General features: G+C 42.9%; 2 protein-coding genes and 1 long non-coding RNA gene across 5 annotated transcripts; 2 read left to right on the top strand and 1 right to left on the bottom strand.

Moving 5' to 3' along the window:
• Positions 1-3,182: 3,182 nt before the first annotated feature.
• LOC112185716 (ATP synthase 6 kDa subunit, mitochondrial) lies at positions 3,183-3,434 on the top strand. The gene is made up of 2 exons (XM_024324013.1): positions 3,183-3,303; positions 3,403-3,434. The coding sequence occupies exons 1-2, from the start codon at positions 3,183-3,185 to the stop codon at positions 3,432-3,434; spliced, it is 153 nt and encodes a 50-aa protein (XP_024179781.1).
• Positions 3,435-5,238: 1,804 nt separating this feature from the next.
• On the top strand, positions 5,239-5,723 carry LOC121051234. Its single transcript, XR_005805371.1, has 3 exons — positions 5,239-5,319; positions 5,471-5,563; positions 5,671-5,723. It is a non-coding gene; the product is annotated as an uncharacterized LOC121051234 (long non-coding RNA).
• A 1,649-nt stretch (positions 5,724-7,372) lies between these two features.
• LOC112185081 lies at positions 7,373-23,686 on the bottom strand. 3 transcript variants are annotated; one of them, XR_005805367.1, is made up of 7 exons: positions 23,672-23,686; positions 23,432-23,559; positions 9,183-9,629; positions 8,498-8,596; positions 7,918-7,965; positions 7,610-7,804; positions 7,374-7,530 (listed from the first exon to the last, which is right to left on the bottom strand). XR_005805367.1 is itself a non-coding variant. In XM_040513389.1 (3 exons), the coding sequence occupies exons 2-3, from the start codon at positions 7,800-7,802 to the stop codon at positions 7,388-7,390; spliced, it is 336 nt and encodes a 111-aa protein (XP_040369323.1). In that variant the 5' UTR covers positions 7,803-7,804; positions 8,498-8,587; the 3' UTR covers positions 7,373-7,387. The 3 variants fall into 3 exon arrangements, 1 of the variants encoding a protein (XP_040369323.1); XR_005805366.1 differs by lacking the exon at positions 23,672-23,686 and having other exon boundaries at positions 23,432-23,664; XM_040513389.1 differs by lacking the exons at positions 7,918-7,965; positions 9,183-9,629; positions 23,432-23,559; positions 23,672-23,686 and having other exon boundaries at positions 7,373-7,530; positions 8,498-8,587.
• Between the last annotated feature and the right edge of the window lie 492 nt (positions 23,687-24,178).

Here is a 24,178-nt window from a genome sequence, read left to right as displayed (position 1 = left end):
CAATTTTCTTTTTTGTCAAAATCTCTATTATTAACAATTTAAACGCTAAAAACATGAACAGAAGAAAATGAACATCGGTTAGAGTTGTTAACAAGAATCCAGATGTAATGCAGATTATGCAGATATCTGCAAGTGTCACAATTCTGTACATTAGCTTACTTAGCCTACCTGTGTATGTAGGATTGTCAGATGTAATCTATTAAGGGTCTAGACCCAGAAATGCAAGACGATAAAGAAGAAAGCTGGGAAAATAGAGCGCAGAAACAAAATAAAGTTGTATTTTCATAATTCAAAATGGTAACCGACTAGTACATATATAGGTGAATATATGGATGACCAGGCTAAGAGGACCTGTCCAATTCTTCAGTCATTATTTATAAGGAATCCAAAGCTACAGCTAGCAAGACAAGGAAAGAGTCGGAGGGACTATGACTCACAGAAAACATAGGATAAAAACAACCAAATTAATAAACTGACAAATATTGGATCAGTACTCCAATACAATATCTCCCATGATCATTGACTCATTCAAACACAAAGATTACAACAAAGTTAGTTGACAAATATCTTCTCCTTCATTTTCCTTGTATGTCAAAACTCAAAACACATCATATGGTCCACATGATTAAACTCAAAACACCAAACCATATTTGTCATAACACTTTCGTAATAAACCAAACTAAATAAAACACCACGAAATTTTTTTTCACGTTTGTCTTCTAGCTGCATATAAACAAAGAAAGGTTTTTTGAGTATGTTGTGCTGCCGGAAATTAAAGAAAAAGATATTATGGCAACAATGCCAAAACTGAAAGAAGAAGAAGAGGAAGCCATGCTGCTGCAAGGCCAAGCTAATATTTTGCACTACACGTACAACTTTGTCGAAAGCATGGCCTTGAAATGCGCTGTGGAACTTGGCATTGCAGACATCATAAACTCTCACGGCCAACCCCTAACTGTGCATCGATCAAATCACAGCACGAATTGCCTCGCCGTCCACAGACATCAATTACCTCTCGAGCCTCATGTGATTTCTCGTCTAGAAAAATGTCTTCGAGGCGACCACTGATCCCATAAGCGGAGATACCCTCTACGGCCTACCTTATTCATCTAAGTGGCTTCTCCGCAGTGAGGACCAAAACCTTGCCCCGCTAGTGCTTATGGCCACTTTTCCTAATCACTTGACCCCATGGCAATGCCTAAGCAAATGCATAACAGACGGTGGATCTGGCTTTGAAAAGGCACATGGGTTTAGCTTATATGACGAGAGATCTGATGATATGAGAAGTTGCTTCAATGAGGCAATGGCATGTACATCTAGGACTGTCATGAAGGCAGTCAAATTATAGAAATGGGTTTAATGGAGTGGGATCGATTGTTGATGTTGGAGGGGGTGTAGGCACGGCTGTGGCTAAGATTGTGAAGTCACATCCACATATAAGAGGCTAGGTATCAACTTTGATACCACATCCTGGGGTGACACAATTGGGTGGTGACATGTTTAACGCGATTCCCTATGGTGATGCTATTTTCATGAAGGTAATTTATATGCATAATCTGACTTTTCAGTTTAATTGTTAGTTTAATATACAGTACTGGCTACTAATATAGTTTGGAAACGTGGTATTACAGTTACAGGAAACATATGTTGACTTGGTGGACATTTCTTTAATTCGATGATTGTATTCGTTATTTAGACCCTTGAACCGAATCATTCATGTGAAAAAATCATCCAAAGGCCGAATCATTTAGGCACTTAATTATTATCATTTCTCATTTCTCATTTCTGTTTTTTTGTCTGCTTTCATAATTGTCCATACAGTTGAGATGACCAAACAGTTTTGATTTAATTATCTCTTACATATTGATCCTGATTGAAAATTGCATAGTGACAAAAAAATGAGAGGTCAGCAATGAATATCAATCTTATAAAAAGTATTTTCACTACTACAAAAAGTTAATCACACAACATCAATCAGATAACGGAACAGAAATTGACTGTTGTGTGTTTAAGTGAACTCTATTGTACAACAGTATTAGTGATGTTCTGTTGTGTGAATGTTAATAAAGTGATAACTTTTTTCTCAGAACTACATTGCACAACACAATTAAGCAATGTCCGTTGTCTGAGTCTTAAAAAATTTAGCGGCAGATTTCCCTCCACTCTTGAGTCTTGGTTGCCTCTTGAAACACTAAAATTTTGGTTACTAGGTACAACGGTTTAGCTATTTCCGTTGTATGATTAAAAACTGGGTGCCATATTTTGAGGAAGCTCGCTTGAATGTCTTCTACTTGATACACTTAGTGCATGCTGCAGAAATTGTACAACATATTGTAATCATTCTGTTGTCTGAACGAGGAACATAGGCGGCAAAATTTTCATTTTGGCTCAAATTTATTTGACCTCTCCCACCAGACCTAGTCAGGCAGCAAAAACTCCCTCCCTATAATTTTTGTATGTATACATTCATACAACATAATTTTATCTATCTGTTGTGTATCAGACTTATAAAAAATAAAAATAAAAGAGTTGCCAGCCCTTGTTGAATGTGTCGAAACCTTCATCCTCACAAAACCTATTGTCTCTCTCTTTTCTCACAAAACACGAAACCTCTCTCCTCTGAGCCAAAAGCTCAGAGCTATCTCTTAATCATCTCATCCAAAACCCTCAAATTCCAAATCTCCTTATCTTCATCTCATTCAATTGCTTCCCCGATTTGAATCCCAAACTTCAATTCAACTCTACCATCTCCAGTTCACCGTATTTTGCTACCAAAATGGCATTCCTTGGCTGCTGTTAGCCTTTTCTAGGTCGTCTTTCTTTGTCTCTGAGACCGCACAGCACCAAATCTTCACCTTCCTATTTCAATTTTCTCTTGTGGGGATCTGCGTCACCCTAGGGTTTTTCGATTTCGTGGCCCAAAACCTAGCCACCTCCACCAGTGGCTACGTTGTCCACCAATGCTGGGTTAGATCTCTCCTATTCGATACCAACCAAAAGGCCAATCTCGACCCCTCCGGCGCCATAACTGCGGCAAGGTTCTCTGGTAAGGTTTCACTCTCTTATCCTCCCAATTCGCCCATCTTTTTTTACCTTGGCCCCAATTTCAAGTCATTCTCTTAGCTGAGACTTCCTCTTTTTGAGATGGTTGGTAAGAAAGGAAGAAGAAGAAGTCATTGAAGATGAGAAAGTTCAATGCTTGGCTTGTGTTCTTCAAGCGCGAGTGGAATTGGAATTGGCCTTTCCTCGTCGTCTTCGCTATCACCGGGATTCTCATCACTAAGTTCTCTCTCTGTCTCACTGGTTACTCCACTCCATTTCTCTTTCTCATTCTGTGAGTATGAGTCCCTTTCAGTGAGCTAGGGTTTTGATTTGATTTGTTTCGGGGTTCTAATTTTGCAAAGGAGGATGCGAAGAACTCGCCTTTTGTATAGAGGCACAAGAAGTAGGTCTCTCGAACAACCCTAATCTATTATAAATTTTTGCATACAACAAGTCCTTTGGCTAAAATTATGCTTAGACGAAAGCGAATTAGAAATCATTATCTCTTTGACATATTTATTTTACTCTTAATTGGAGAACAATTATAGCTCTGGTGCAGGAAGTGGTGGTCAAGTTGCCAAAGATGCTCTAGGAAACGATGTAATTGCAGCAGAATGGCTTAAGACTCATGGGCCTGGTGACAAGACTCTCTCACATATACCTAAATGAGGATAAATCACGGTTTGCTCTATATAAGGTAATGCAAGATATCTATCTATAAAGTTTTTAATTCCAGTGGAAGTAAGAAAAGAATGGGGCATTGTAATCATGCTTGGAACCTTACTGTTCTTTCATTCTTTGTTCATAAATTGTCCCTGCTATCCATTGCGAATTCATTGTTTTCCATCATGTTTTAGGTAACATGCCAATCCCATGTGAGGAAATGACGATGTTGAAGTTGAATCCTTACTGTTCTTTCATTATTTGTTTGTATTTCCTGTGGATAAGCAGTGTCCACAACACTTTACTTAGTTTTGAGACATCCTTATATTGCGTTATGACCATAAATTTTTAATAGCTTTCTTATTATAACCCTATGGTAACAAATCTGTATTTGTTATTGTGGTTTGCATCTGACTGATATATATCTAGCCTGCAACATTGTAATATGAGATGTTGCCTGCAACATTCTTAATGAAATTTGATGCGAGGGATATTATGTTGGAGAGAGAAATAGGTCTATTGGGACTTCGGATAATCGTGATAATAAATTCTTTGTAATATGAGTTGTTGTCGATCACATTCTTGATTGGATTCTCTCTCTCTCTCTCTCTCTCTCTCTCTCTCTCAACTTACATTTTTACTGCATCTTGTTTTCCAAATTGAATATTGTTTAAGTTTAAAGGTTGAGTGGACCTCTTTTCTTGTCCTTATGCTTTTGCTTTTATTTAACATCACATGCATTCCCGATTTGTTGTCTTTCATGTACTTGAGATTTTACATCTTTATTTTGTTTGTTTTATCTATGCAAATTTATGTGTTGTTGAACTTACTGTTCTTGACCCTTTGGCAGGAGAAAGAGTTTAAAGTTGCAGTTCTCCTTATTTTTTACAATAAGCAGGTAAATACTACTGCCTGAGGGGGAGTTTTACTGTTTAATGTCATGTACAAATGTTATTCCATAGATGGGGACAGTGTAAACATCCTTCTATTGAAGAAATAAAAATTGAATTGAGGATAGATTTTCCCTTGTTTAGTCAAGTAGTCCTTCTGTTGTAGTTTCATGTCTCTATCTCTACACTTTCAATTATCATTTCAATAAATTGTGCTAGTTTTTGCAATATGATATTCTCGTTAGCGATGATATTGGGTTTTCACAAGTTTGTTAACTTAGGTTTGGAATTCCCAGAATTCCCATTTAGTTAGGCTATTGATTATTATTTATCTTGTGTAGTGGCATAGTGCTTGAGGAATAAACCTTTAGTTTCCAATTACAGTCAATCACTTTATTTAATAATAAATTGCAGTTTTGTTAGGTTTTCATTTTTAGGATTCTCATATGTATTTAAGTTGTGGCTTACCTTATAATGATTCATCTACATATGCATGGTGGTTTTTGTCTCTTCTGGCTGGGTAGGGGATAGGCAATACTAGGAATTAATGCTCAGAATTTAGGAATTGAAGGGATTTTGTTCCTTGTACAAAAATATATGAACTGGTTCTTTAATTTTATGTTGCTGGGGATTGCTAGGAAGTAAAAAATGTATGATAGAAGATTTGGAGTTCGCTAGAAAAGCTCTACCTGTATGATCAAAGAACACGAATTCTGGAATTCAGGTATTGACAGAAACTTTATACTTTGGAAGTTTCACATTCTCTTGTTTTCATTCATTTGGTGTTTACAGTAATGCATATCTATCCTGCTTTAGTTTATTATCTGTATTTGGTTTTGAATGTTGCTAGTTTTCGCCGTTGTTCTGTTATGTAGGTACTCATATGGTAGTTATTCAGGATTTGTAATCACACTTTAAGTAGATATTATGCAATGTGAAACCAACCCAGGCCTGATTCTTCAACCACTGTGTGTCCTCTGCAGCTTAATGATCATTGGTTTTTTTTTTTTCAATCAATCAATGGTTGGGGAAACAGAGTGACTGACTAATCTTGTTAACATATTATGCTTGTTAGGACAAGGAACTTGCTTCTATGATCGAGAGTGTTTCCGAGAAACAACATTTTACCGTAAAATGGCTTCAACTGCCGAGATTGGATGGGATTTTAGTACAAGATGGATGAGGTAGATTTTTGAAACAGGGAGAACAATTGATTTAGCATTTATACTCCTACATTAACATTTTATTGAAAGCACAATAGAGTATGTTTTGAGTTTGTCTTTCATGTCACTGCACAAGATTATGAGAAGTAAACGAGGCAGGTCATTTAATTGAAGAGCTTGCTCTTGTTTCCGTGCAGGAGCCATATATGTAGGAGTGGACTGAGCAATTGGAAAGCAGTGACCGATTTATGTAGGAGCCATATATGTAGCAGCTGCATATGTGCATATTTTTGGAACAAGTATATATTGTATCTACTCTTGTTGTTTATCATTGTTAGTTAAAATGCAGCAGTCATCAAGCTGCTTTCTTCTTTTTTTGTTTCATTGTATAGATACTTGAATGTATGGATGATTGACAAATGCTAGCTCTTTTGGTACATTAGATGCTTGAATTAGAGAACTTCAGTACATAATATATTTTGAATATTATATTTGTACAAATCGGAACTCTGCCATCAGGCCACCTCCGGCAGGCGCACCAGCTGGGTTTGATCCTTCTCGTCGTCGCCGACATTTCTCTTTCCTCAGCTGGTCTGGTTGCTGGTTGTGGAAAGAGAATCGGACCTCAAAAATCTTGGGTTCCCTGCAGTTTCTGTACAGATTCCGGCAGCTCCGGCAATGTTTTGAGGTGCATAAGGTATGAAAGTTGATCTGCTCTTCGTGTTCTACATGCTAGTATACATGGTTTTTGAATTTGATAAAAGTTTGGAAGATTTGATTTCTGGGTATTCGGCCACCATCGCTACAACCTTCTGTGGCAGTGATTCTGGGTTCAATTGGGGATAGAATGAGGTGTGCTTGTGTTTAATCTCAGAGTTGGTGAAACTTGCTGAGAAGGAGAGCAGAACAAGAATTTTCAGTAGAAGGTGAAAAAGAGAGCCTCCATAATCCCATGGTTTTTGGGGGGTTTATGATAGAAGGTGTTTATGAGAATTTGAGACTCTAGAGTCTCATTTAAAACAGTCCTTGTTGTTGCCAAACATGGGATTAGTGTAACACAAGCTGATAAGGATGTCTAATCTCATCCAATTCCATGAAACAAACATAGCCTTAGTGGATTACGCACTATTGAAGTGATGAGAAATTTACTATATATAAAACGTCAGTTAACTGTTCATAAGACGTTTCACTGTTCATAGTTGTTACTATTCATAGCCAAGCCAAATAAAGTTCAAAGTAGAAGATGACTAGCAATTTTTGCCCCCGCTATGCTGCGGGGTTTGTTGTCCATATCCATTCATGTTGAAACTGAAAGTCGAATCGTTTTGGTTGACAATTTGACGTGTTAAAATGGTAATACAGGATTGAGTGAAATTTTTGATGTTGCTTGAGGTTTCTCTGGATGTTAGTGACCGCAGGGTAAAATGGTTGATATGAGATGTAGTAGTAGCGGTTGTGAGTAATGTCCGTGTATTGCAGGCATGAATTTTTTTTTTTTCTTTTTTCTTTTTCTTCCTACTAAAATTGATGTAGAAAATCTGAGGTGATATTAATGCCAAAATGAATTAACAAAGCTTATGTACATAGTCTAAAATCTAAAACAATGAAATTTCTTGTAGAACTTGTCTCTTAACCTGTATTATCAACATCCAAATTTGTATTATTTGCTGACTTTTCAGTGAGCATCAGAGCACCATTTCGCTGAGTACTTCGAAATCGTTTCCTCAAATGTTCAGAAGTATAATTCTTCTCTGCCACCAGAGACTGAGCCACTGTAAATAATATCCAAACAACGTTATTCAGCTTGAATTCATTACTACTAAAATACATTCACTTTTAATATCTACTTACCATTTCTTGATTTCATTGATTTACTCTGATGCATTGCTTGCATAGCAAAACCAATATTTCCAGTTTCAGCTATCAGCGGACAAAGTCTGTGACAATTGTCCATTGCTTGCACTTCTTCTTCACCATTACAATTCTCACCATCATGCTCTTCTAATAATCTCTTTGCTCTTCTGGACCGCATATCAAGTGCCATAACTACATCGATAACCAATATGTAAATAAACCAGTAAACATAAAGTTATGTTCAATTTCAGAAAACAAACAGAGCAGACACGCAAAATCAGATACAGTCTTTTATACAACCATACCTGAATTTGAAAGATTACAAAAATCTAAGTGCAAACTGTTCCAGAACTCTGTGAAATCAAATATCATCATCAAAATCTCAACTTCATAAAAAAAGAGTTCAATTGGAACAACAAACAAAACAAAAGAATGTTCATAAACAAAATTAATCAATATCCAAACATTTACTGCATAGCAATTCATTTCCTGCAAATCACTGCATAAGTCTACGTCAATTAAGCTAAATAAAAGTAATCTTAAGGGTTGACTAATCAGTTTTCAATTTTTACAAAAGCTGATATATAAAAAGAGCTGGCACATTTATACTCCTCAAATCTTTCAGTACATATGTTTGCTTTCACATGAGTTACTGATTTGTTGACAAAATATACATAAATTGATACTTACAACCAATTGGTAAATTCCTTCTAAATTATAAACTGAAAATAGATCATTTCATGCAAAATTCAATTGTAATCAGTGACTGACATTTTGATATATCACTCAATCAGAATGCAAAAGACAGATATGTACAAAATCGTACCTGCAAATAAATCACAACTCATTCAAACAATATCAAAACCATTAATCACCAATACATACCTAGAGAAGAATACAATGTTAAACAGATTGTCAACGATACACAGAAGAACAGTGGCACCCAAATCACGCATACACCCTTTCACATAGAATCAAGAAAACCTAAACAAAACAACAACACAATTTCAACATTAGTTAACAACAAAAGAATAACAATTAGAAACCCCTACCCTAAAACTACAATACATGTCTTAACCTGTATGATTCCAGAAGCACGACCAAACTGTAAAACAATCAAATTATATCACCTCATTCATAACTACTCTAAATCTAGCTTAAAAACAAAACCATAGGTAACCTATGCTAGCCTCACATCAGACTGAAGCTATGTATTCTGTCACAAACATAAACGCAACACCAAAAAAACTGCAGCAACAATTACCAAGCTTCTACATGAGGAATCAAAAAAATCCTCAATTTTTGTCAGTCACAGACCATTTTAATCAACAACTGCATATCCATTTTTTCAACAAAGACGACCATAGAGAACCAATCTATTCTGTCATAGACAAAAGCACCCAGCTATCAAGAGACAAAAATTCACCCATAACAACAACAATCGGACATCAAACCCACAATCCATAAACGAAACTTCAACAATCTTTAACCGGTTACCTTACAACTCAGTAATGTGTCTTTCTTATGTGTGAGGAAAACAAAAGGCAAAAAACTCATTCAAAACAAATACCTTCCGACCACTTTACGATCACCATGATCTCCCCCGTCTTTGTTCATCTTCTCTTCCTTCATTTCCCGTCCATAAATACCTTACCAAGCTTTTATTTTTTTGGTGTTGCCGACTTGCAAATTTGACGATTCTGTAATACCAAGCTTTTCCTCTATCCAGATCATGCAAGAAGACCAAGGGTGAAAACGACTTTTCCACCATCTCGATATCACACTCGAACAGTAAGGACAGAAGCGACTTTTCTAACCCCTCTTGTGAACAGTGTAACAGTGAACTGACGCTTCATATATAGTATAATACCAGCTTTCCACCTCTTTGAGTTCCGTGATGTGACTCGGTGAGATTCATCGCTAGTAAGGAACACATTGGTTGAAGCATAATTTTCAGCGCGATCACATTGTCTCAACATTCTCTTGGCTCTTCTTGATACAGTATTGGATGGCATATCTGTATTCAAAGATGTCATTTAGCTAAAATTTTTGATAATTATCTTTCACAATGATAATGCAAACTCATAACATTAATCGAATCTAAGAAATTGACAATAAATAGTGTTTGGCTCCAAAACCAGCTGGCGTGCAAACAGTCTATTTTGAGGGTGTGGTTGCGCAGGCGTGCCAGCACCGCGGGGTGCAGTCGTTGGGGTAGTCCCTTGACCTGACTTCTTCTTCAAGCGCTGTGGACCAGGAGAGCACCAACCTCGTCACAGGGTTCTTCTCTTGCCTTTCGGGAAATGACTTTTTGCCTTACTGGGTAAGGACTTTGGTTGTGGTCTCTTGCGTTCACCGAATCGATACTTAGTATTGTAGACTAAGCAGAGCAATCACTGGGAAGTTGAGAGAAGCACGGGTTTGCTAAAGTGTGACTTTAGCTTCGCTGGGTTGCTAGGGCGTTACCCTTGCTTCGCTGGGTGTGTAGGTGGCAGTAGTACTGGCAGTCGGCTCTCGAGGAGACTGGGACTGGAAGTACGGTCGCCGGGTTGATCTGGTGAGGCTGACAGTCGGCTCGCGAGGAGACTAGGACTGGCGGGCGATCACCGGGTTTCAACGAGGTTGAAGGTTTTGCTCCGGGGAGGCTTTGTAATCGCTGGGATTGATTGATTCGAGAGAGGTCCTTGATTTCGCCGCTTAACCCTGTATTTATACCCTAGGGTTTCGACTGCTCCTTGCCTTAGAAGGATTCTTAATTGAAGTTTCCTGTTCAATCTCTACTACTCGATTTCAATAAGGTTTCGTCTCCTTATGAAACACGGAATGGGCGAAGCTATAACCCAAACCCGAGTAATTTTATTTTTGGGCCGCAAGTATCGGCCCGCTGGCTCGAACCCACTAAAGGATTTTGCCAAAATTACTTTTGGGCTCAAACATTGCCCCACAGGCCGCGAAATCAGGCCCGGTGGGACGTAACTGATTGAAGGGGACTTGGAAAGACGTGCCGATCGCTTGAAACGATGTCATTAATGAAGGTTGCGTCCCTTCGTTTGCGAAACGCTTTCTGTCTCATCGTTTCCCTCACAAAATCCTTTATTTAAACTCACAGCCGCAACCTTGTCACATCAGAAACCCCTCCAGTCTCTTAAACCCATAAAAACCATTTCTGCCAACCTCTTCTCTGCAAACAATCCAGAAATGGCTCCCCCTAAGAAAATCATCATCGATCAGGAAGAAGAGTTAAACGAAAAGGCTGCTCGGACTTGGGGCATCAACATTGGTGCTCGCATTCATCTTGAAACCTCTATTCATCGACCCCTACTCCTTCGCTTTTCCGATCATCACACCGGACTGGGTCCAGCACCGCAAGGCGTTATCCCGGACGACGCCATCGCCCTATACAGTCTTCCTATTCGCCGGCCCATTCCAGTCCTCCTAAGGACCCCTGGAGACTTTAGCGGTTGGGGTGCCCAAAACCACCGAGCCAAGATAGGGAATTGGCCATCCTCCATCAGTGTTTCGGAGATCTCCTGGTATCGCGAGACGCGGGCACGAGATCTAGGTCGCTGGAACTCTGCAGGCATCACTCACACCATTGACCTATGTTTCAATCTTCCTCGTGGTGGCAATCGCTCGCCTCTCGCTGCTTTCCTCTGTTTCTGGAATACCGCCACCAACACATTTGACTTTAGATTTGGTCAAATGAGTGCCACTCTGTTGGATATCCTCGCCATCACTGGCCTGCCCATCGATGGCGAACCTTATGTGCATGGCCAATTTGACTCTATCAACTTTACTTTGACCATGGCCCAGCAAGGTCGCAGCGCCCATAGTGGTTTATACCCGAGATGGTTGGCACATTACAGCCGGGAACATAATGCGACCGGAGGAATTGCTTTCCTTGAGTACTGGCTATGTAAATTCATATTCTGCACCTCTTCCTGCAAGCCCACCGGCACCTGGACCTACTTAGCAACCGCCCTCTACAACGGCCGCAACATCGGGCTCGGACAACCGGTACTGGGGGCCCTCTATCGCATGTTGTACCAAGCGACGATGCATCCATTTGAGACCAACATATCCGGCCCTTTCTGGATTTTGGACTTTTGGATCCAGACTTACTTTCAATTCTTCCGCCGCGAAGATATCCCGCTACTTCCACCGGCCGATCAACTCTTAGGTCAATGGTTCTGCCGAGAGGACAAGTACTCGTCTCCCCCTTATTCTGAATGTTTTTCTTATCTGTACTTGCTAGATGAGATGCCGTAATGTGACATAATTTTGGGCAGAAGATTCCCATCTGTGCTCGAATATGGTTTTCTTCCTGGCAATCCTCGGTATCCGGACCACGCTCGCCTGGCTTTTAGCCGCCCGATCTCCTGCTCAGACATCAGAATCGCGCCGAAGAACTCAGCTACGAGCTCTATGCTCCCAATCATTTTGCCCGCCAGTTCGGCCTTGTCCAATTGGTACCAGTCCCTCTGTACGACGCCTGGAACTACAACACTTCCTGGCTTAGATTCGGGCCCCCCTCAGGACCCCCGCCGGCACAAAGCATGCTCGTGCTAGTTGATCTCCCTGATTTGGCCCAGACCCTCGATGCTGTAGACGGAACTGAAGAGGGATATGAGATTTGGTGGAAAGAAGTTTCCGTCAATTGCTGGACCCAACCAGACGACGAACTCTTCGCAACTCTCTTTGGCGAGCTGAGGAATCCTTATCCTGCCGATATTGACATGCTTGCTCGCTTCTCTGAAGACCCTACTAGGCCCCGGCCTCTTCAAGTGGTCCGACTGGCGCGAGCTCCTCGCCCGGCCCAGGCTGGCATCGTAATTCGTGAACCTCCTCCAGAAGTAAGTACCATAACTTTAACCTCTACAATTCCTTCATTGTTTACCCCTTTTACTCATACTTATTTGTACTAGGGGAGTGCGCCGCGCCCTGGCCGCCGACCAACCAGTGCTTCCCCAGCCGCCGGACAATCTGGAAAACAGAAGGCAGTACTCGCTGAATCTGCAGCCGAAGATTCTTCTTCTTCTGATGACGACGATCCACAAACCGTAAGAATCCTCTATCCTCAGGATCATACTTTGTGGGTTAAATTCTAACCTCTTGATTCTGACAGGTCGCAGCTGCTATAGCTCGCAAGCGCAGCCGCTCAGACCCTCGCGCTGACCCCTAGGAGGGAGATGAACCACTGGCTGACCGATTGGTAAGAAGCAAGGAGCTCATATTGGGAATTATCCACACCTCTGTCCAAACTTCATAACCATTTCCTTCGCAGGTTCGTCGCAGGCCATCTAAACATGCTGGGGAAGGCTCTTCAGTCACTAGCCAAGGAACAACTGCTTCACAAACGCCAGCGCCCGTGGACCCTGAAAACCTTCCACCTGCTATCAGCACCGTTGGCGATTCAGCCTCCATTCCTGTGCAGATCATAGAGGACAGTTCACCTGAGCCGGAAGAAAATGCACCCCTTCCGGATGCACCACCTGAGGAGCCAATCGTTGTACAACCTTCAGCGCATGTATCACCTAATCCCAATCCTGGTGAGACAGTTGAAGAACCTGCAACAATACCAACTGCAGATGATTCTCCAGTTGCACAGGTAATCCCCATTCCAAAATCCATGCCTCATCTCCTGATTGTCTCTGTATATCCTGATAAACTTTCCTCAATTGCAGAGTGATGTCCCTGTTGAAGAGGTTGCTGTCGTTGATCCTGCTGAGCCCGCTGGTGAGGGCATGGTGGCTCAAGAACCTGCCCCCCAGGTTCTAAAAGTAGGAGCTGATATGAATGCAGCACCGAAACCGGTCGCAGCCCCCATCGTCGAGCCTCAGGAAGTCCCTGCTGCGGCTGCTGCTGACGCTAATGCTATTGTTAACGTTCCTCTTCCCGAGCCTCCTAATAGGCTGGAAAGGCTGGTTCGCGTACTCGAAGTGGCTCCTCCAGGAGTTATAGACGAAGCGAGGGATGGTATGCAGCCACTTCTGGGTCCTGACATTTTACTGCGGGTGCGCCCGCCAGAGCTCAAGAATATTTGATGGTGCTTCGCCGCGAGCGCATTATCACTGAAGCTGAATTTGTCGAGATATACGAACTTCTACAAAACCTCCCGGCACGGATTAATGAGAGAACGACCGCGACCGCGCAGGCTAGACAGGTTCAGGCTCATTATCACGGCCTTGCTTAACAAGCAGAGGCATCTCGCGACTCCTTGGGCAATTGAGCTATCCGCGTTAGGGACCTACGGATCTCGCAGAACCATCTTCGCACCCACATTCAGGACCTCCAAGCCCAACTGATCGAAGCAAAGGCCCAGTTGGTGGTGGTGACTGCCCAACTTGAGCAAGAGGAACCTCAGATAGAACAGCCCTTAGCAGCCTTCGAAACGATGTCTCAGAACTTGGCCCAAGCACGAGAAGCAGTCCGACAAGCAGAGCGAGCTGCTGCCGACGCTAGTTTTCGTCTAGATGAACTTTTGCTTTGCTTGACCCATGCGGGTCGGAAACTTTAGGCCCCTTACTTCAGGCCCATTTCGCTTTGTATGAACAACATTAATATTTAATATTTAGCCCGCTTTGCTCGGCCCAAATATCATTTTAGACTCTGACAATTAATGAAAAGCAAAACCGTTGAAAAGATAATCCCAATTTGGGCGGGTATCTCTAACGTAGGATGATGTTCGAGAAAGTCTGCGATGGCCTGCCCTTTGACAGCTTTCTGTGGTACATATTGGAGCGAAAACTCTGAGAGAGCTAATACCCATTTGCCAATGCGGCCTCTCAAGATAGGCCGTGATAACATGTATTTGACCAGGTCGGTCTGTGCGATGATGCAAGTGGTAAAGGATAGCATGTAGTGTCGCAACTTGCACGCTGAAAAGTACAGGGTTAGGCACAGCTTCTCCATAGGGGTGTACCTTGTCTCGCAGTCTGTCAATGTGCGGCTGAGGTAAAATATAGCATGCTCGACACCTCCCTCATCGTCCTGACCGAGTAGGCTGCCAATGGAGGCCTCAACTGCGGATATGTATAGCTTTAACGGGATCCCGGCTCTGGGTGGAACCAGGACTGGTGGGCTCGCCAAATAGGCCTTAATACTGTCGAAAGCCTCTTGATGTTTAGGCTCCCACACAAACTCAGTCTACCCTTGTAACCTCAGCAAGGGTGAGAACGGTTGGATTTTGCCTGCAGAGTTAGAGATGAAACGCCTTAGAAAATTAATCTTACCCAACAGACGCTGTAATTCCTTTTTCGTCCGCGGGGGAGATGCGTTGATGACTGCGCTCGCTTTGTCTTCGGGGACCTCAATTCCTCGCTGATGAACTATGAACCCCAGAACGTCTCCCGCCTGGATCCCAAACACGCATTTGGCCGGGTTCATCTTGAGTCTATGTCTTCGCATGCGCTCACACACTTTCCTGAGATCCACGATATGGTCCCCCTTCTTCTGAGACTTGACGACTACGTCATCAATGAACACCTCTAAAACCTTTCCCAATATGTCGTGGAAGATCAAGTTCATGGCTCTCTGATATGTCGTGCCAGCATTCTTCAGGCCAAACGGCATGACCACATATTCAAAAACTCCCGCCAAGCCAAGGCAGCGGAAAGAGGTCTTATGTCTGTCTTCTTCAGCGACCGGAATCTGGTGATATCCTGCAGTACCGTCCATGAAGGACAACAACTCATGTCCTGCCAGAGCGTCTACCAACATATCCGCGACCGGCATGGGGTACACATCCTTAGGTGTAGCGAGATTCAAATCTCTATAATCAACGCAGACTCTCATCTTACCATTCTTTTTTCAAACAGGCACTATATTAGATAGCCACTGATTATACTTGGCGACCCTTATAATACCTGACTTGTGCATTTTTTCTACCTCCTCCTTCACGAGAATCTGGGTCTCCGAATTCATTCGTCGAGGTTCCTGCTTGACGGGCCTCTTGTCAGGAAGAGTTGGTAATTGATGACATACCAAATCTGGTGACAGGCCGGGCATGTCTTCATATTTCTCTGCAAAGCAGTCTGTAAACTCTAATAGTAATTCAGTGAGCCTCTGTTTCTCGCTAGGCTCTAGGTAAGCGCTGATAGATACCTCCATAGGCTTGTCCACTGTACCCAGATTAACCTTCTCAGTAGGGTCTCTAACTTTAGGAGGTGTATCGTCCAGCCCGGACGGGGAAAGTTGAATAGTGACTTCATCTTCGTCCTCCGGGTCAGAAAGTTCTTCATTAATGACCTCTAAGGTCGCGATGCGATCATAAGCCTCTTTTTCCACCATGTATGATGACAGCCGTTCATGTATTGAGTGGAAGGCCTCTATCCCCTCCTCCGAGAGGTTGTAATCCATTAATCGGTTAAAGGTTTGGGCACAGCGTGGCCAGGCCTTTCCAAGCCTTCTTTTGCGAGCGTGAGCCCCCACTGTGCCAGTTCAGAGGCCGTCACCCCTGTGGGGCGGCCCTTATCATCGATGCCACTAACCAGCAATGGAGTGATAGGCTCCAGATAGTATCTGGCATCTACATAATTTGCGGAGACCGGGAATGGACGGGGATCTGCTTTAACCACCTCCGACGTATCTGTCTCCTTATTCCACATAACTAGCTCTTGATGAAGCGTCGAGGGCACACAGTAACTCCGGTGAATCCAGTCCCTGCCCAAAATGCACTGTAGGCCGCATAGAAATCCGTCACAAAGAAGGCATAAACCCTCTCTGCTGGTCCGACCTTAATACGCAGGAACAATAACCCTAAGGTTTTTGTTACAGTGCCCGCGAAATTTTGAGTGCAAGAGACATGGACTGGATTTTCTCCCGCTTGATCCCAAGCAAGTGCATGGCGACATTAACGGCCGCTCCGGTGTCAATCATGATTTTGCTGACTTTGATACCGCCGATGTCTGCCGTAATGTATAGCGGTCGCTCTGGCGTTGGCTTGGAGAAGTTCATGAGTAACCCCTTGTTTGGAACCTCTTCTGGTTCCGGCGAGACCCTGTCTTCTACAGGTGTCGCGGCTGCTGAAGTGACCTGCAATGGTTGTACACTTTCTTCTTCTGCCTCCACGCAATCCTGAGCAGCGATTGGCAATGCATATCTCGCGGGGAGTACATAAACCATGTTGCAAGAAACGTCAGCTGTCTCAGTCCCCTCCATGTCATCGTCCAATTCGAGCTTGGGCTCCTCGACCGGGATATCGGTTTGGAACTGCCTAGCCAAACAATCTACCAACGACCCTTCCGTGAGGCCTTTTACCTGGCAATGTTCAAGCTCTTGTGGCTCGAGTTCCTGCTCCACAACAACTGGCCTAGGGTTCTCCGGTTCCCTGTGCTCCTCTGAGGCAGAGATGACCACACTTTGGATTTTCTTGGGTCACCACTGCAAAGTGTTACTAACTCTGTCCTTGCCCCCCAGCCTATTAAAGACCGAAACCTTGACCATTGATGCTTCATGGGAGAGCCTGTGCCTGACATGCGGGCGTCGAGTTGGCGAATTTTCCATTCGCGTAAGAGGTGGTGAGCGCTCCTTAGTAATCCTGCAAAACACACTGGGCTTTGAAGCCCCTGTTAGTGAATCTGTTTGTTTGTTAAAACCACGGGGAGGTCTCAATGGTTTAGCGACCAGCGCTTCCATCTTTTTCTGGTATTGTTCGGGCGACTTGACCAGTTGGGAAGGTTTGATCAGGCCCTGATCTAAAGCCTCTGGAGAGCGCTTGGCTTCACCAAACCTGCGCTGTAACTTCCTTTTCCGGGACGGGCTAATCTCCACTGCCTTGCCATTTTCCCTGGTGTACCATCTGCCCTCTTTGATAGGGTTAGCTGAAGCAGGTGGTATATAGGGCTTAGTCAGGATATCTTTGCCGTCGCTCTTGGTCTGCTCTTGTTTCGGACTACCTGCGGCTGCTTTTAGCTTCATGAATAAGTTGGAGTCTCTGGGGGATGGTGGTGATACCGTCTTCTCCCGTTCTCTTGGACTGGAAGACTGATAGTTCCGCGACGACGAGGCCCACTTGATTGGTGGTAGGGAACCAAAGAGAAATGTCTGTTCGACTTCCTCGTGCGGTATTTGGATACCGCATTCCTCTTTACATCGCGAGCACAGAATCACGGGTGAGGCCTGGTTGGTTGACCCAATTCTATCCTTAGCTGGCGCTTCATCCTCGATGGACCTATCACTCTGTTTGCTCTGAACCAAATCCAGAGTTGGTGTCCGTCGCTGCTGTTTGTTCCAATCCACATTGACCATATTGATCCCGGTGTCAGGGAAGGGGTCCACGTCGACTAGTGCCGCCGCTGTGACTAGAGCTTCTACCTACAAACTACCGTTATTAAGCCATACCTGAATCTGGTCTTTGAGCTTTACACAGTCCGCGGTGTTATGGTTCCACAAATTATGGAACTTGCAGTATTTCTTTCCCTTCAACTGCTCTGCCCGTGGAAAAGGCCCAAAATCAGTCTTCACCATCTTCACAGCAATCATCTCGTCGAGGATTTCGTGAGCTTTGTTGGCATCATAAGTATATGTCGAGAACTCTGGTTTGGTGAAGGCCATCGATTTGAGCTTAACAGGCTCCTTGGAAATCTTCAACTGCTTCAAGGATGGGTTCTTCTTCCCGGTTAGCTCGTAGGCTGCTATATCGTTATCCTCGTCCTCTTCGTCGTCCTGGACCACTTCTCCAGTGTTGTGATGGTAATAAGGGTCGTAAGTGGTCGGCTGGTAGCTCAGGGCCGCTACAGTACGGTGTTTACCTGGCACGTACGTCCCTCTGGAAGCATTCTTCCTTGCATCTGTCTCTCTGAGGAGATGCTCAAAACTGCCCACCTCCGTGATGAGTTCTCCCATCGACTGAATCATGCCGCCGTGTTGCTTCTTTCGCTGTCGGGGCTCCAAACCCTTGACCGCCAACTTGACTAACTCCTTCTCGGGTAGGATGACATTCAATTTGGCTTTCTGGATTTGAAAGCGCTGAAGATAAGCGACCGCCGATTCTGTAGGCTGTTGGGCCATCTGAGTGAGAGAGGCTAGGTATACTTCAGGTTCAATATTTCCAAATGTCTCACGGAAAAGTAGTTTCATTGCCGGCCAATCCGCCACTGTCCCTGGTCTAAGTTTAGAGAACCATCTGAAGGCAGCGCCCGACAGCGAAGTGCCAAAGATCCTGCACTTGAGGATATCATCATTCTGGTATTGGCCACATTGTACCCTAAACCTGGCCAGGTGTGTCGCCGCATCTTCAGTGTCCTCTTCTGAAAAAGTAGAAAAGATGATATTCTTATAACCTCGGGGAAAAGGTGCGAGCATGATATGTGGCGGGAAAGGTCCCTCATAAACCCCATCCGGCTCGGCTCTAGGGTTTGCCAATCTGATCATCTCCTCTACCTCGTCACGTCTCACATATTCTGGGCCGGAAGCGGAGGAGGTGCCATCGCATTTCTGTGAGTAGTTTGCCCAGGGGCTGCCTGGTTCACCATTGTTGATCATTCCCCGATATGCACAATGTGGGTAGTAGCTTGTTGCTGGAGAGTTACCGCAGGCGTAACCTCTTCCTTCGACAGAGCTGTTATCTTGATCGGGGCGCCAGTCTGGTCGAGCGCATAATAACTTCCCGACAATTCTTGATATACCATCTCTGCTCCGTCGTTGTCGTACTGGACGAAGGTCATAGGTTCCGACGCAGTTCCTGCGCCCTTCGAGACTTGGTGTTTCTTGGTGGCGTGTCCGCTAGATGAAGCAGTCTTTTCTTTGCTGCCACTAATAACCAAGGCTTGTTCTTTGTTCTTCGACTGAGAAGTAGCAACAGTAGCTGAGGAAGAAACAGCATTTTGATTAGTCTTCTCGCGCTGATTTGGCTGCACGTACTTGCCTGAACTGGATGGCTGGCCAAGAGAGCCAAGGATAGCGTTAGGATCCCCTAAGGCTTTGTTCAGTACATCCCTCGCTTGGTTCAATTCGGCTCTCTGCATAGCCACCTCAGTTGCCAGGTTGTCCCCGTCCTTGCGAAGATCTGCTATATTCGACGCGATCTGCTTGGTGTGATCCGCTATAGCGTCCAAAATTGCCTTATGACGCTGATCCTGCCCGCTAGCGATACCTGCAGCGTGTGCCTTCACAGCACTTTCTGACTGTGAGATCTGCTGTCGGGTACTCTTCGTATGTAAAGTCATCCGCTGCTCAATTTCGCGGAGAAGCTTTTCCGATTTTTCGGTTTCTCGGGCAAAATCAGCGTCCATCTTCTTGCGATGGTTCTCGACATTCTCCATGATGATCGCAAACTTGACCTCAGCGGTCGCTCCCTCCGGGATAGGCTTTGGAACAAAAGCCTCTTCTTCTCCACTTTCCACTGTAGTGTCAACAGTGGCGGGGATGACAGGCTCGCTGGCCTGATTAACATTAACGCTCTGACCCTCAGTAACGGTCGAGCGATTCTCATCTTGTGCAGTTGACATAGCGGGTGATTGGGGCTGATGAGAGAATCGTTGCGTCACTTGTTCTTCAGAAAGACCACGACAGTCCGCGCGAGAATGCAGTCTGTAACTGGAGGTCTTATGTTTTGAGCAGTTAGCGTAGCCTTTTTGATAAGGCTTATCGCTAGACTTCCCAATGGTTACGTTCACAAAGAAACACTAGTTGTGTCCCACTGGGCGTGCCAAAATGTTTGGCTCCAAAACCAGCTGGTGTGCAAACAGTCTCTTTTGAGCGTGTGGTTGCGCAGGCGTGCCAGCACCGCGGGGTGCAGTCGTTGGGGTAGTCCCTTGACCTGACTTCTTCTTCAAGCGCTGTGGACGAGGAGAGCACCAACCTCGTCACAGGGTTCTTCTCTTGCCTTTCGGGAAAGGACTTTTTGCTTTACTGGGTAAGGACTTTGGTTGTGGTCTCTTACGTTCACTGAATCGATACTTAGTGTTGTAGACTAAGCAGAGCAATCACTGGGAAGTTGAGAGAATGATACGCTAAAAATAAGCGCGCAATTTAACCCTGCAAGATGTAGTCGTTAGCAATATAGAATAAGCAAGGATCGTTCGATGCCAGAGATTGAGGGTAACCAATTAATCACAAAAAAAAAAAAAATTAAATTAATCTAAACTAATCAAAGAACACCAATCAAACAAAAAGAAACTAACTAAAAGAAAAGAAAACAACCATAGAATAAGGAGAAGAAGAGAGGAAGCAACGAAATAAAAGAAGAATAAATGTTTTGGGGGTTTTAGGGTTTACGAAAATTAAAGGAAAACAAAGAAAGCAATTTTGATTTTAAGTTGAAAAACAATATGGAGAAGACGTTAGAGACTCGGAAATCCACCACCAATTATTTTCGAACAATGTTAAGTTAACCTAGTTTCAATTACTAAGGTGTGAAAAGAAATCAACCAAGAAACAAGTCGGAGCAGATCATGTCCCTTATTAATGTTTCCCTAATTACTTAGTCTACGTGAACGCACAATAGCTAAGCCTATCAAACATGCAATCAAGGTATAGAACGCTATCCTATCAACAACACATATAGTGTCAACACATTTGAAGCATTAAGATCTCATGGAAACGATTGATTATAGAGTTGCAGTCTAGTGTGGAACGCCTACCTAGCATGCTCTTCTAGTTGTTTAAAACATCAACTTTTGTTCAAAGCCTTGCATACTTGTGGATTAGAAAACAAGACGATTAGGTGAATTATTTTCTAAACCTAGCTCCAATTACATGCATAAATCCTATGTTCGCGACCATAAAACATACACATGCAAAAGTTTTCAATCAATCAGAGATAAACAACCAATCCACACCACAGATCAAGAAACTAAGTTTAATCAAACATATGTTCTACATAATTGGGGCTTCAAACCTTGCCCCTAACAAAAATAACTAGCCACACATCATCTTAAATTCAACAATTAAAAACATGAGTATTCGATTACAAGAGGATAAAAACCGTAAAAAGCAGAGTATGAGAGCCACGAATTCACTTTTAGGCAGCCTTAGATGCAGGCAATCCTTCAAGATGGGGCACGGCAGGAGCTTGATGGAGATGGATGGTGATGTGCACGGTTTTCCTTCTGGAAGAACTGGGAATTTTAGACTTTGTGTGCTAGGGTTTGGTAGCAGAAGAGGGCGCTATAGGATGGTGTCTTTGCAACGTGTTCTACTGCTCTATATATATAGAATACACAGCCCAAGTTTCCTTTTCCAATTCCGCTTTGAAAGCCTCCCCTAGTTGCTTGAGGATTACTCTACTTGGTGCATAATTAAATGATTTTCAAGCCTTAATAATCTTCCCAAAATCTTGAGGAATCATTCTAGGACTCTCCTTCATATTTGCAGCAGCAATAAGCTCCCAAAAATTCCCTGGAAATCCGTCCAAAGAAAATTCTGCAAAACCGTCCTGTTTTGACTAGGATTCAATTTCTGACTCTGAAGCTTCCTTCTTGGACAAGGAACGACTTCCTCTTGACAAGTTTCTGGATGGTTCTTGACTCCCCCGTTCTCTATGACATCATATCATCTAGAATGATCAATAACCTTCTGGAAAAACTCCAAGAGAATCGTCTTAAAAGATCTCCCAAAAAGCTTCGTGAAAAGCTGACAGTTTCTGCCTTATTGGGAAGCATACTTCGACTTTGATTTCCTACTGCCTCGTTGATGATTTTGCCCTGTTCTTTAGCTGTAGTTGAAGCATAACATCACTTATTCAAGAATCTCTGGTCCTTTCTTCAAATGTGAAGCTGGAATGATGCAAGAATTGCTTCTCAAAACCGTTCCCAGAAAGCTGATTCTGAAACTGCAGTTTTCTGCTTTGCAGCAACTGTTTTGCACAACGATTTCCGTGGATTTCCCTTGTGATTTCTGGCTAAATGGTTGATCAAACTTGGTTCTCTGCATCAGTACTTCATTATCCATGGCTCCATTGCTCCCTTTAAGCTTCTATTTCTCTTGAATCACTCCACGAACTACCTTAAAAGAAAACAAAGTTAAAACTGACTTTTTAAAGGAAATAGCTAAGAAAAGTGTAAGGGATTTCACACTATATTCGTCGCATTTATGCTCCTATCAGAGAAGCACGGGTTTTCTAAAGCGTGACTTTAGCTTCGCTGGGTTGCGAGGGCGTTATCCTTGCTTCGTTGGGTGTGTCGGTGGCAGTAGTACTGGCAGTCGGCTCGCGAGGAGACTGGGACTGGAAGTACAGTCGCCGGGTTGATCTGGTGAGGCTGACAGTCGGCTCGCGAGGAGACTAGGACTGGCGGGCGATCACCGGGTTTCAACGAGGTTGAAGGTTTTGCTCCGGGGAGGCTTTGTAATCGCTGGGATTGATTGATTCGAGAGAGGTCCTTGATTTCGCCGCTTAACCCTGTATTTATACCCTAGGGTTTCGACTGCTCCTTACCTTAGAAGGATTCTTAATTGAAGTTTCCTGTTCAATCTCTACTACTCGATTTCAATAAGGTTTCGTCTCCTTATGAAACACGGAATGGGCGAAGCTATAACCCAAACCCGAGTAATTTTATTTTTGGGCCGCAGGTATCGGCCCGCTGGCTCGAACCCACTAAAGGATTTTGCCAAAATTACTTTTGGGCTCAAACAAATAGATTGACAATAACTTCATAATCAAACAACTCCACATAAAACTTAAAAAGTTAAATAGTGGACCTCGCACATGTAATGCAGATAATAGTCAATTAAAGATATAGTTAAAACCCGGTTCAACAATTTGTTATATTAAAAAAAATATTAAATAAATAAATAAACCTTTAAACTGTAGCATATGAAAAGCAATTATTTTGTAAATGTTCAGAAAATTACACAAAATTAAATCTCTATAAAATGTACCTCCCATAATTGAATTATCAATATGTGATGCTGTACCAACTAACAGATCCTTGTTCGCAATTACAGCAGAATTTGTTCGTCATTTCCACAGAAACTATGCGAAGCTTCAGCCGTTTGTTGTTGACACACTATAATCAAAATTTAAATAATGTCAGTTAATTTATACCTATAAACGGACAACAATTTCTGCTAAAACTATTTATACTAATTAACATCTCGAAATATATCAGATATGTCTACCTGTTCTCCATCTTTTTGATCTTCTTGACTTATGAGTTGTTGCTGAAGCAGAATTCTGATTGTGATCACACGATCCCACCATTTTCTTTGTTTCTCCTGATACAATTTTCAATGTCATTACTGTATTCAACAATGTAATTTACTTAAAAATTTAGATAATTATCTTTCAGAATTATAATCTGTAAATCAATTTATAAACTGATAACATTAGTTCAAACTAATAAACTAACAATGAACAGATTGATGACAACTTAATAATTAACTGCTTCTGCAATCTGACAACAGAATGATCCAAAGTTTCATAGAAATGGACAATAAACAACTCCACATAAGATTAAGATCTATTTACACACAAATTAACACTTGCAATCCTAATAACATTATTCAAACATTTGTACCTAAATCTGAAATACTTAGAAATTTTGACAGCTCACTGTTCCCGATATCTGCAGAATAACAAACAGAAAAATTTTAACAGGTCAGATTTAAGTTGTGCGGCCACAAACA

This window comes from Rosa chinensis, chromosome 2 (genome assembly GCF_002994745.2).
Source record: "Rosa chinensis cultivar Old Blush chromosome 2, RchiOBHm-V2, whole genome shotgun sequence".
NCBI lineage: Eukaryota > Viridiplantae > Streptophyta > Magnoliopsida > Rosales > Rosaceae > Rosa > Rosa chinensis.
The sequence above is the reverse complement of the archived record's forward strand: the minus strand, read 5'-3'. Positions and strand labels throughout refer to the sequence as shown.

Bases quoted from the DNA above. Each gene is read 5' to 3' on its own strand.
- LOC112185716 (XM_024324013.1), top strand. From the start codon at position 3,183: ATGAGAAAGTTCAATGCTTGGCTTGTGTTCTTCAAGCGCGAGTGGAAT. The intron at 3,304-3,402 runs GTTACTCCACTC...CTAATTTTGCAA, and splicing joins GTTCTCTCTCTGTCTCACTG to AGGAGGATGCGAAGAACTCG.
- LOC112185081 (XM_040513389.1), bottom strand. From the start codon at position 7,802: ATGGCACTTGATATGCGGTCCAGAAGAGCAAAGAGATTATTAGAAGAG. The intron at 7,531-7,609 runs GTAAGTAGATAT...TATTATTTACAG, and splicing joins ATCAATGAAATCAAGAAATG to TGGCTCAGTCTCTGGTGGCA.